Raw genomic sequence first — 13062 nt, 5'->3', positions numbered from 1 at the left:
GAATCTAGTGTGCGGGTGATGTGGGATTTGACAAGAATATAAAATAGAATTCAATAGGATTAGTGTAAATTGGTGGTTAAGGATCAGCACAGACCCAATGGATTGAAAGGAGTATTAAGGTGTTGGATCTGTCTTTGACTACTGGGAGAGAGTAGAGTATTTGGGATTAAATTAAACTGAGGTTGCTTCTCTGCAGGGTGAATGCAAAATATTAAAGATTACACCATTTCAAACAGAGACAGGGAGTGACCACAGGTATCTGGCTTCAGTTCAGTTATCTGGCCACTTTCACATTTATAATTTCCTTATCCGCAAGGAGCCGAGGAGGCATTTGGATGGAGAATTGGCCATGATTGCAGTGAAATGGCCATTCGTGCTCCTATGGTGTCTGGCAGGGATCACAGTTTCCTTTGTGATTTGCAAAGGGAAACCATGGAAAAGGGCAGAGAAATGGGACAGGTTCATTATTCATTGAGATTCAATACTCATTTTTATTTTCATATTTTCATAAATTACAGACAGGTCTGTGACAACTCTCAGGGCAATCCCATTAGTCCCTTTCCTCAACTTATCACCCATCTGTCTCACCGGCCCATCAATTATGTCTGATTCTCCCACCACACACCTACACTAGTTACACACTGACTTGCACATCTTTGGGACATAGGAGAAAACAGGAGTACATGGAAAAATCCATCTGATCCGAAGAGGAATGAGCAAACTTCACTCGACAAACCTGTGGGTCAGGATCAAACCCAGGCCTCTGGAGTTGGACCGCTTTGTTTTGTTCATTTTTTTTCTTACCTGTAGTTGGGTTTCATATCAGTAAACTTTGTTTTTTGATTACATATGAAGATTACAGGTAAAGCTCACCAGGACACAGCTTTAAGGCCACACTTCATTTTAAATTTACCCTTGTGTAATCACCTTCCTAAGACTGTTTAGGCCTGTAATGAATATTGAGCAAAAGTTATACTTCCTCTACCTATCTCTGTCCACACACTTTGGCATAGATTGGGTGAATACATACAATCTAATAACAAAACGCAACATAACCCAAATTGGTTCCATCAAAGGCAATTCTATTAATTGATCTGTTTTATGCTTTTCAGACTTCTGCAGAGGAGGCTGATACGGTGAGTGATATTGGTTAAGAATACAGCCTGGGAATAACTTTGTGAAATCTTGCCACACTTATATTGCAACAGGTTAAAATTGCCCTCTTGGCTCTAGACTTCATGGGGACATCCTGAGGTCAGTGAACTGGAAACGAGGAATTAATGAACATGACACTTCGGATAGTTTTTTGCCATTCAGCCCATCATACCTATGCTACTTGAAGTAGACCTATCCAACCTGGGCCCACCTCCCTATGTTCCTGCACGTTCACATCCATCAGCCTTTTAAATAATGGTGATAGTGTTTGCCTTGACTTACCCTCTCGGGTAATGAGTTCCAGACACACAATACTCTTTGAGTGAAAGAAATCTCCCCCTTGCAATCCTCCAACTCTGCTAGGTCCTCCAATTGCTCTAAATCTCTCTTGGATTTTCACTTGTCAGTGAAGGGGAACATTTCCTTATACAACCCCTGTTTTAGCCCCAGCATTCTTTACTCTATTGGAAACAACACCAGATCAATCCTTCCTCGAAGCTGCAATTTTCCATCCTTCTTGTTCAATTCTGCATCCTCTCCAATGCAACAGTATCTCTCCTAAAATGTAGTGACCAGAATTCTACATTGCACTCAAGTTGTGGGCTAACAAGCATTGTATAATATTCCTTTTCTATCATGCGCCTTGACTAGTAAAGGAAACTGTCCCATATGATTTATTAATCTTATTGACCTCTACGGATACATGGACTTACACTCCAAGTTCCACATCATGAAATGCCCCCCCATTTATTATGTACTCTCTCTCATTGCCACTCCTCCACAAATGCATAACCTCACATAACTCTGGGTTCATTTTTATTTGCCATTTTTCTCCCCAGCTGAACACACTCTCTACAACTCCTCCAGTCTAAACTTTCCCTTCCCACCACACAGCTAGGTTTTATGCATGTTCCCCCTGAGTTATGAATGCCAGACTTACAGTATGGACACATTGTACATATGAATGAGTGTTTGTGAATCTGGTGGGATGAATGGGGATGGAATTGCCGGCTGCAACAGATCTGCAGGCATCTTCTGCCGGGTGGGAATGGGGGATTTAGAAACAATCAAGGGTTGGATCGAGCCGAGCAGGGCTGGGGGCACTCAGCGGGCTCGCCCGCTCACTTACTGAGTTGGTGGTCATTCGCCCCGCGTCTGCTCACTCGCTCGTTCACGTCACAAACTGCTCTCAGGAATGGAACCCTTTCCTAACCTGGAGACTGTCTGCAGCAAACCTCTTTAATCATGCTTCTACATTTTGATCTAGATCATTTAAATCGACAACAAAGTGCGGCAGTGAATCCCGTGCTGCATTATCTTGACACAATGCATGGTCTAATTGTTTGCTTGTAGGGTCTTCAGTACCACCACAGGTTCTGGTATGTCGCTAAAAAGGTGATAATAATGTGCCGGATTTGCATGCGCCTGCGTGTGTCATCCAAATCATTCATGGAGGTTTGGGCAACGTTGACAAAGTACGGCAGCAAGTCGCAGACTGAAGAGGTGAGAGCATGCCCCACTCCTGCAGTCCGCTGAGTTAGTGCCAACTAACAATCAATCACCCGTACATTCATTCTATTCTACACACTAGGGACAATTCACAGAGGCCAATTAACCAACAAACCTGCAGAAAGGAACTGCAGATGTTGGTTTACACATTTTCACCTAATAAACAGGTAACAATGGCCTGGTTCCTTTATTATCGTAACTTTTTTGCATATCTTTCATTCATTCTCCTTTAGCTCTCTACATCATCATCTATATCCATCATTCTCATTATCCCTAACCAGTTTGAAGAAGGGTCTCGACCTGAAACGTCACCCATTCCTACTCCTATTCCTACTGGTGCTCCAGCTTTTGTATCTATCCTCATCCCACTCTGTTGTCTGCCGGGAACCAATCTCTTCGTCTCTTCCTGTGATATCCCATCACTGTAGCCCGCTGGCCAGTATTCGGGCCCAACTGAGATGGAGGAAGAGGCAAATTATGACAGTGGGCCCAGATATCTGGACCCTGAGTGATGGTAATGCCCACAACCACCTCATCTGCCCCATTGAATCAAGGAAGCTGCTTACAAGAATCCAGATACTGCACTGAGTTAGAATCAACACCGCACTGAACATGGTCCCTCTCAGCATCCTAGGCGCTCTCTATTCTTCCCTCTAGGGATTCCCTTGGGCTGTGAAAGAGTTAACCATTGTCCCTTTTTATCTCTTCCTCCACAGGAACAGAGAGAAAGCAGCAAAGCTGCGTTTGATTTTCAATACTTCAAGACACGGCATGTAAGTTGACCCCTCGTATTTCCAGCTTTGACAAGCACTGGGACCAGGACAAAGGCAGGAAAATTAAGGCAGTAGCTGAAAGGCAGTAGGCAGTTTTGGTTGAAAAGGCAGTGAGGTGAAATGTACAATCCAAGTTCAATACCTTTTCTCAGAACAAATCAGAACCGGAGAGGTTCAGATTACAAAGAGTTACGTTGTAATTTCCATTTTAAACTATTCAGCCGAACGGACTCTTGTTAGTGTTTATGCTCAGCACAAACAGTGCGTCCAATTTAATGCTTCCACCATATTTCCACATAAATCTTCCCTATCAGATGTTCAATTTTGACTTGGTCATTTGCTGCCCAGAAAGAAGCTTGAGTACAAAGTGCAGCATGAGGCAGTGCAGTACTGGCAAGGGTGCTGATTTCTGGGATAAGATGGAATGAATCCTCTCTGCCTTCTCAACTATGGTAAAGGAGTGAAGGGGAGTTTGCCACACCTGACTTATTCTTATCCGTGCAACCCGAAATGCAGGTGACACCTCATTTTCAATCCTCAGTAGACTCACAGATCTACATGTTCATTAAGTAAATTTTCCTGAACACTTATAATAGATTGCACCTCATCCAAGCCCTTGGCATAACGGCAGTCCCCCAGTCAATATTTGGAAAGTTAAAATGCCTTCCTATTACAACCTATTATTTTTGCAGCTGTCTGTGATCTCCTAAACTATTTTTTCCTCTTACTTGCTTAACCTTTACGGGCCTATAATCACAACAAAAGTATCACTCCCCTCTTATTTCTCAATTCCATTGATATAACCTCACTGGACAATCCCCCAGGAATATCCATTCTAAGTAATGTGTGATATACCCACTAATCAAAAAATGCATCAATCCCCTGCTCTCTTTACTCCTACCTCTATCCCTCCTGTAGCATTTGTACACCTGGATATTGAGCAGTCAGTCCTGTTCATCCTTCATCCACATTTCAGTAATAGTGGCCAGTTCCATATACTTATGCATGACCTGTGTTCTTAAGGGGTCGGAAAATTCTTAAGGGGTTGGACAGGCTAGATGCAGGAAGATTATTCCCGATGTTGGGGAAGTCCAGAACAAGGGGTCACAGTTTAAGGATAAGAGGGAAGTCTTTTAGAACTGAGATGAGAAAATCATTTTTTACACAGAGAGTGGTGAATCTGTGGAATTCTCTGCCACATAAGGTAGTTGAGGCCAGGTCATTGGCTACATTTAAGAGGGAGTTAGATGTGGCCCTTGTGGCTAAAGGGGTCAAGGGGTATGGAGAAAAGGCAGGTATGGGGTACTGAGTTGGATGATCAGCCATGATCATATTGAATGGTGGTGCAGGCTCGAAGGGCCGAATGGCCTACTCCTGCACCTATTTTCTATGTTTCTATGTTCATGTGCTTTACCTATTAGGTCTGAAATCAATGCAGTTACAACATTTTCTTCCCTCGCTGTCTGCTGTGCTCCTGCCTGTCCGATCTGCTAAACTTGCTCTCCTTAATTTCTGTATTTAGTTTAATCATCTCACCTGCTTATTGAGAAATGCAGCATAGTGGCAGGCCCTTCAGCCCACTGAGTCCATCCTGACCATCAGCCACCCATTTACATTACTCCTACACTAATCCCATTCTCCCCACATTCTATCAACTCTCCTCATCGTCTACCACTCAATTTCACACAAGGGACAATTCACAATAGCCAATTAGCCCAACATCCCATACGTCTTTGGGATGTGAGAGGAAACTGAAGCACCCAGAGGAAACCCACACGGTCGCAGGGAGAATGTACAATCTCCACGGAGACAGCGGTCCACGTCTCTGGAACTATGAGGCAGCACCTCTACTAGCTGCGCCACTGCACCATCACATTTTGTTTAGAGAAGGTGAGATGAGTTGCCTCCTTAAAGCACTGCAGTCCGTGTGATTCAGTTGTTTCCTGGGTAGGATGTTGCGGGACCTCTGTCACAAGATCTTCCTAGATCAACAACATCCAAAAACTCCTCAATCTGTTCCTCGTCCCCTGTTAAAGTACAAGCCTCAGAGGATACATTGTAATTGCTACTTATTTCTAACCCACAGAATAACCTTTCCAATAGAGAGATTCAGATCACCATGAAACTACCCGAGCAGCGGACAATGCACGATCTGGAATTGCTTACAGTTGTCATGAGATCTTTGCTGAGCTTCAGACACTACAGAAAATCCTACCAGCTTTTGCTGGCAAAAATAATGAGATACGAACGGTAGGCGAGCAACATAGTGACATCAGTGAACAGGGGACTGGGCTCACTTTTCGAGTTTCAAAGAGTTTAGGAGCAAGCTGTATTGGGGTAGAGTGCTTTGTTGTGCTTTACTTTCTGTACCACAGTTAAATAACCACATAGTCAATACAAATGTAAGTTCGTAATTTATGCTCTTCAAGCGAGTCCACTCATCTATTCTCAAATTCCAAGTGGGGTTTCCAGGAAAAAGTAAATGGATTTTGTGTCACAGTTATGCATGAATCTCGAGCGTAGAACCGTACAGCACAGGAACAGGCCCTTCGGACCACGAGCTCTGCGCAGACCGTGATGCCAATTGAAACTGATCCCGTCTGCCTGCATGTGATCTGTATCCCTCTACACCTTGCTTGTTCAAGTATCTGTCTAAGCGCCTTTGAAACATTGCCGTCATATCTGCTTCCACAACTTCCCCTGGCAACATGTTCCAGGCACTCATCACTATCTGTGTAAAATAATTTGTTTCCCTCTCTCACCTAAAAGTCACGATTTTTAGCATTTTATGGAGATAAAAGGACGATGGATTGTTTGACCTTGAACGCAACAAATTCTTGCAGCATCCCAGACCCTTAAGGTTGTGCAGTCTTCTAATCTAATCTTAAATCAAAGATAGACATAAATTGTTGAAGTGTCCACCCTCCTCCTCCTCCCCCTCCCTCTTCCCCCTCCCCTTTTCCCTTCCCTCCACTTTCAGTCTGAAGAAGGGTTACGACCCAAAACGTCTCACCCATTATTTTTCCCCAGAGCTGCTGCCCTGACCATCCTAGTTACTCCAGCACTTTGTGTCTATCTTCGGTATCTGCAGGTACTTCCTACTAATCGTAGATCAATTTAGTGGGAAGATTCAATTTGAATTTAATCAAGTGTGCTCCAGGTGATCTGGAGAGCAATCCCAAGAGACCTTTGACCGGCAGGTTTCAATGATTTTACAACTGTAAAGTAAATAATGAATGGCTCTAAATCTTGATTGGCAAATGTGTCAGGCAGGGGAGATAAGGTGGAGTTAGTAACTAAGGCTGGAGACTGATTGGCTCTAGCCCAAGTGGGAGGAGAGGGGTGAAAACAGTTAAAGGCCAAGGACGGACAGTCTTTGTTCAGAACTGCTGTAGATTTGTGAGGAACAACAGCAGCAGCAGATTACCAAGAGATACGACTGATTGGCTCTAGCCCAAGTGGGAGGAGAGAAGTGAGTCAGAGGGGTGAAAACAGTTGAAAACTGAGGAATTTGCTTTGTAAATTGGTAAATCAGGCAATTTATCAGTCAATTTAAGCAGGACAGCTCTTAGCGAGCGGCCTAGTGAGGGAAGTGCCCTGTGAGAAAAGTGTGAGTCTTTGGCGAGGAGGCTGAGGAGAGGAGACCACGCAATACGCTTGAGAGGTAGAGACAAAAGAAGGAGATGTCAGGCAAGCTGATTCAGTGCGATGCTTGCAGTATGTGGGAGGTCAAGGACACCGCTGGTGCCTCTGGCTGCTACAAATGCGAAAAGTGCATCCAGGTAGAGCTCCTGAAGAGCCGTGTTGGGGAACTGGAGAAGCAAGTGGATGACCTCCGGTTCGTACGAGAAACGGAGTCGTTCCTCGACAAGTCCTACAGTACGATTGTTAACCTAAGGTACTGGAAGAGAGAAGGTGGGAGACAGTGAGAAAGGGAGGGAAGCATGGAATGCCAACGTCCCCGGGTGGTGTACCTCTTGTAAACAGGTTCATCCGCTTAGAAGCTGTTGGGACAGAAGACGTGAGCGGCGGACTGGCCTGCGATGCGAATAGGGCTGTTGAGCCAAAACCAAAAAGGCCTAAGGCAGGCAAGGCCATTGTAGTGGGAGACTCCATCGTGAGAGGTACAGACAGGGGTTTCTGCGGAAACAGACGGGATGCGAGGATGGTGTGCTGCCTTCCCGGTGCCAGGATCCAGGATGTCACGGACAGAGTGTAGAAAATCCTCAAGGGCGAAGGTGAACATCCGGAAGTGGTAGTGCATGTCGGCACAAACGATGTCGGAAAAAAGGGGATGAATATTCTGCAGCGTGACTTTAGAGAGCTCGGAAAAATGTTGAAAAGCAGGACCTCCAGGGTTGTTATCTCCGGTTTGCTTCCAGTTCCCCGTGCTGGCGAGAGCAGGAACAGGGAGATACGGGACCTGAACGTGTGGCTGAGGAACTGGTGCACGGGGCAGGGATTTAGATTCTTAGATCACTGGGATCTGTTTTGGGGTAAGGGGGAACTGTACAAAAGGGACGGATTGCATCTTAACAGGTGTGGGACCAGCATTCTGGCAGGCAGGTTTGCCACTGCTACACGGGTGGCTTTAAACTGAATAAGGGGGGTGGGGTGTCGAATGGGATAGTGGAGGATGGAGTTAAAGGGAAAGGGTTTCTTAAATGTGTGAGCGTAGAGACCGAGGGGTGTAAAATGAGGGTAGAAGAAATAGGTAGCAAGGTGAAAAGTAAAAGTGGCAGGCAGACAAAACCAGGGCAAAAATCAAAAAGGGCCACTTTTCAACATAATTGTATAAGGGGTAAGAGTGTTGTAAAAACAAGCGTGAAAGCTTTGTGTCTCAATGCAAGGAGCATTCGTAATAAGGTGGATGAGTTGAATGTGCAGATAGCTATTAATGACTATGATATAGTTGGGATCACGGAGACATGGCTCCAGGGTGACCAAGGCTGGGAGCTGAACATCCAGGGATATTCAATATTCAGGAGGGATAGAGAGAAAGGAAAAGGAGGTGGGGTAGCGTTACTGATTAGAGAGGGGATTCATGCAATGGAAAGGAAGGACATTAGTTTGGAGGATGTGGAATCGGTATGGGTAGAGCTGCGAAACACTAAGGGGCAGAAAACGCTGGTGGGTGTTGTGTACAGGCCACCTAACAGTAGTTGTGAAGTTGGAGATGGTATCAAACAGGAAATTAGAAATGCGTGCGACAAAGGCAAAACAGTTATAATGGGTGACTTCAATCTACATATAGATTGGGTGAATCAAATTGGTAGGGGTGCTGAGGAAGAGGATTTCTTGGAATGTATGCGGGATAGTTATCTAAATCAACATGTAGAGGAACCAACGAGAGAGCAGGCTATTTTAGACTGGGTATTGAGTAATGAGGAAGGGTTAGTTAGCAATCTTGTTGTACGTGCCCCCTTGGGCAAGAGTGACCATAATATGGTTGAGTTCTTCATTAGGAAGGAGAGTGTCATTGTTAATTCAGAAACAATGGTTCTGAACTTAAAGAAAGGTAACTTTGAGGGTATGAGACGTGAATTGGCCAAGATTGACTGGCAATTAATTCTAAAAGGGTTGACGGTGGATATGCAATGGAAGACATTTAAAGGCTGCATGGATGAACTACAAAAATTGTTCATACCAGTTTGGCAAAAGAATAAATCAGGGAAGGTAGTACATCCATGGATAACAAGGGAAATCAGGGATAGTATCAAAGCGAAGGATGATGCGTACAAATTAGCCAGAAAAAGCAGCATACCGGAGGACTGGGAGAAATTCAAAGACCAGCAGAGGAGGACAAAGGACTTAATTAGGAAAGGAAAAATAGATTATGAAAGAAAACTGGCAGGGAACATAAAAACTGACTGCAAAGGTTTTTATAGATATGTGAAAAGAAAGAGATTAGTTAAAACAAATGTAGGTCTCTTGCAGTCAGACTGGAGACTATCCAAGCAAAATATGAGAAGGTGTTCTTTCAGTTCGCATGAGGTCTCACTGTGACAGTGAAGGGGGCTGAAGACAGACTGGTTGACTTTAGACTTTAGGGATTCAGAGCCGAAACAGGTCCTTCGACTGACTGAGTCTGTGTTGACCAGCGATCACCCTGTACATTACACTATCCTGCACACTAGGAACAATTTTACTAAAGCCAATTATCCTCCAAATCTGCACATCTTTGGGATGTGGGAAAAAACTGGAAAACCCAAAGAAAATCCATGTGGTCACAGGGAAAACGTGCAAACATCACATGGACAGAACTCGAGCTCTGGATCGAACCCAGATCTCTGGCTCTGTGAAGCAGCAACTCTATCGCGGTGCCACTGTGCTGCCGCCTGCTGGTATGTATGTAGATGGAAAGCGTATTGAAGTGGTTTGCAACTGAGAGCTCCAGCTGGTCCTGGTGGATAGAGAGCATTGTTCGGCAAAAATGTTCACCTGGTCGCTGCTTGGTCCCACCAATGTAGGTGAGGCTGCATCGGGAACACTGAATGCATTAGAAGAGGTTGGAGGAGTGACCTCTGTCACACCTGGAAGGGAAGTTGGGATCCCTGGATCGAGATGAGGGAAGAATTGTAGGTACAACTGCTGCATCTTCAGTAGTTGCTAGGGAAACTTCCCGGGGAGGGGAGGAGTGGGTGGGGAGAGATGTGCAAATCAGGGAGTCATGGAACTAGTGGTCTCTGAGAGTTGAGCTGGGGAAGAAGTGTCGAGGTGGTATCGCGTTGAAATGGATAGAAATGTCAGAGAATGATGCGTAGGATGAGGAAGCTGTGGGGGGGGGGGTTGGGAGAAAGGCGAGGATGAGGAACTCTATCCCTATTCTGTATGAGAAGTGGGGTGAGCGGTTAAAGTAAAACTGCGGGAATTTGAGGTAACACGGGTGATGGCTCCATCCACAATTGCGGATGGGGGAATCCATGTTTTCTGAATTAAGAGGACATCCAAGATGTCCTGGATTGGAAAGCTTCATCTTGAGAGCAGATGTGGCAGAGACTGAGAATCTGCGAGAAAGGGGTGGGATGAGGTGTCGACTAGATAGCTGTGGAACCTACACAGGACTAATCAAGCTTATAATACTCAGTCACTGGATTGCTACATGATGAGGATAGTGTTGGAATGGAGAACAAAATTAATTTGAGTTCTGAGGTTTGCTCCTGAGATGGACAACTGTGTTCTTATCCCCCATTTGAATTGCTCCACAATTGCTGGCCACGCTTCCTGCTCCGACAGTTCTACGCTGTAAAATTCCTCTTCTCTCCTCTGAAGTCGCAGTCAGGCTCTTGTCTCTCTGACACTGTAGACCCTGACTTAGAACGCTGCTATAGATAATGCTCAATAGGCATTGTGGCTTTTGCTCAAAGCATCTGCATTAGCGTGGTGGTTACTGTGCACAAATGATCTTGGGGAATGGTCCCAGTGGCATGAAGAGGGGAAGAGAATGAAGGATTACAGGGAGAGCAAGGAAGAAAAAATGTTGGCTTGATATTGACGACTTTTGTGGTACATTTCCAGGTTCAGGAGGAGGAGGGTGATAATAAGGAAGGGTGATCCAGCACACAGTTTCTACTTCATATACTCTGGAGGTGTCAGCTTCTCCACAGACCTAGATGGGAGCAGTGCTTTTAAAGAGGAACAGCAAGCTGACTTGCGGAAAGGTGCCAGGTTTGGAGTGAGTATTCCCAGTGTGTGTGTTCATGCGGAGATGGGGAATTCACTGGGTGTGCGGCCCCTGTACATTAGGGAGAACGGGAGAATTTGACTGAAATTTGGAATTCATTGGGGTTGTAATCCTGGGAACGGTGACTGAGGAGCATAGAACATGGGACAGCACAGGAACAGGTCCCTTGGCTCTCAATGTTTATGCGAACACAATGCCAAGCTAAGCTGATCTCATCTGCCTCTACATGATCCATATCCCTCTATTCCTTGCACTGCTATGTTCCTATGCAAAAGCCTTTTAAATGCCATATCTGCCTCCACCACCACTCCTGGCAATGTGTTTCAGACCCCCACCACTCTGTAAAAATACTTGACAACACATCTCCAAAAAAACTTTCCCCCGCTCACCATAGAGCTATGCTCTCTTGGGTCGGCCATTTTCACCCTAGGAAATTGGTTCTGACTGTCTACCCAATCAATGCCTCTCATAAATCTAGATACATATATCGTCTCCTGTGAACCTATGATATTCCAGAGAAAACAATCCCAGCTTATCCAAACCTCCTCTGCACCCTCTCCAAAGTCTCCACATGCAGGAGTTTACTGAAAGTGCAATCCTAAATGAGAGTTCACTAGGCACGGAAAGGTGAACCTCACTGAGTGACCTCCAGTGGCTGACATTGCTGACATGATATGAATCATCCCATGTGCTTCAGGTGCAGGCTCCCCATGAAATCCATTGGTTTCTATTGCAGGAGATTCCCGTGCTGAAGCGGCTGCGAAGGAACTTCACTGCAGTTTGCGTGGAGGACACTGAGCTGCTGGTTGTTGACAGAGAGGATTTCTTTGCAAATAAACTTGACGAGGTGTTAGTGGATGAAGCACACCATCGCTTTGTTTTTTTCAGGTACTGTCACTCCTCCAGTTTTATGGTGAGTTGTCTTATTTTACTGATTTTCCAAAACCTATAGACAAATGCAACGTGTTTTCCGAGTGGTGTGGGCTATTCTAAGGTGGTTCGTAAATGAGATAAAAAAGATAATTCGATGCACGAATATCGAGAGCCTTTGCCTCACAGTACCGGTGACCTGGGTTCAATCCTGACCTCCGTCACAGTCTGTGTGGAGTTTGCACATTCATCCTATGCCTGGTTTCCCCCCTGGTGCCTGGGTTTTCTCTCATGTTGGCTGCTGTAATTTGCCCCTTTTGTGTAGGTGAGTGGGGGGAGTTGATGTGAATGCAGGAAGAATAAAAAGAGATTAATATAGGTGTAATAAGTGCTTGATGGTTGACACGGAGTCAGTGGATGGAAGGGCCTGTTTCCTCGCTGTACCTTTTCTTAGAGATACAGGGTGGAAACACTGTCCACACTGACTAGCAATCATCCCATACACTAGCACTATCCTCCATACTAGGGACAATTTACAATTTACAGAAGCCAATTAACCTACAAGCCTGTACATCTTGAGTGTGTGGGAGGAAACCGGACCACCCGTGGAAAACCCACGCAGTCACAGGGAGAACGTACAAACTCTGTACAGATAGCAGTCAGGATCGAACCCTGGTCTCTGACACTGTAAGTCAGCAACTCTACTGCTGTGCCACTGTGTCACCCTACACCTCTCTACGCAGTTGATGAACCAAATGAAATTAAGGTATAAATAAGAGGAAATATTCCCAATGGCTGGAACATTGGAAGCAAAGGACATCGGTTTCTGGAAATCAGCAGAGGGGTGAAGGGTAGCGTGGAAGTAGGTGGTAGAGTGGAGTGGGGAACATAAGAATATTATACCAAGATGCAGAATGTTGGCGGAACTCAACATCCGTGGAGAAACGGTAGGTCAATATTTGGGTCACGATCCTCTATCGGGACTGAGAGGAAAGAATGGATAGATGGATGGAGGGATGGATGGATGAATGAATTATACTTTATTGTCTGGTGTATAGGGGAAAGATGGCT

General features: G+C 45.2%; 1 protein-coding gene across 1 annotated transcript in view; it reads left to right on the top strand.

Moving 5' to 3' along the window:
* LOC129698931 (cyclic nucleotide-binding domain-containing protein 2-like) overlaps positions 1 to 13062 on the top strand; it is a 46800-nt gene that overhangs the window by 7410 nt on the left and 26328 nt on the right. Inside the window, exons 3-8 of the mRNA XM_055638412.1 lie at positions 1113 to 1136; positions 2509 to 2658; positions 3381 to 3437; positions 5524 to 5687; positions 10956 to 11112; positions 11858 to 12009. Coding sequence (XP_055494387.1) covers positions 1113 to 1136; positions 2509 to 2658; positions 3381 to 3437; positions 5524 to 5687; positions 10956 to 11112; positions 11858 to 12009 — 704 coding nt within the window. The remainder of the gene's footprint in view (positions 1 to 1112; positions 1137 to 2508; positions 2659 to 3380; positions 3438 to 5523; positions 5688 to 10955; positions 11113 to 11857; positions 12010 to 13062) is intronic.

This window comes from Leucoraja erinacea, chromosome 7 (genome assembly GCF_028641065.1).
Source record: "Leucoraja erinacea ecotype New England chromosome 7, Leri_hhj_1, whole genome shotgun sequence".
Taxonomy (NCBI): Eukaryota; Metazoa; Chordata; class Chondrichthyes; order Rajiformes; family Rajidae; genus Leucoraja; species Leucoraja erinaceus.
The sequence above is the reverse complement of the archived record's forward strand: the minus strand, read 5'-3'. Positions and strand labels throughout refer to the sequence as shown.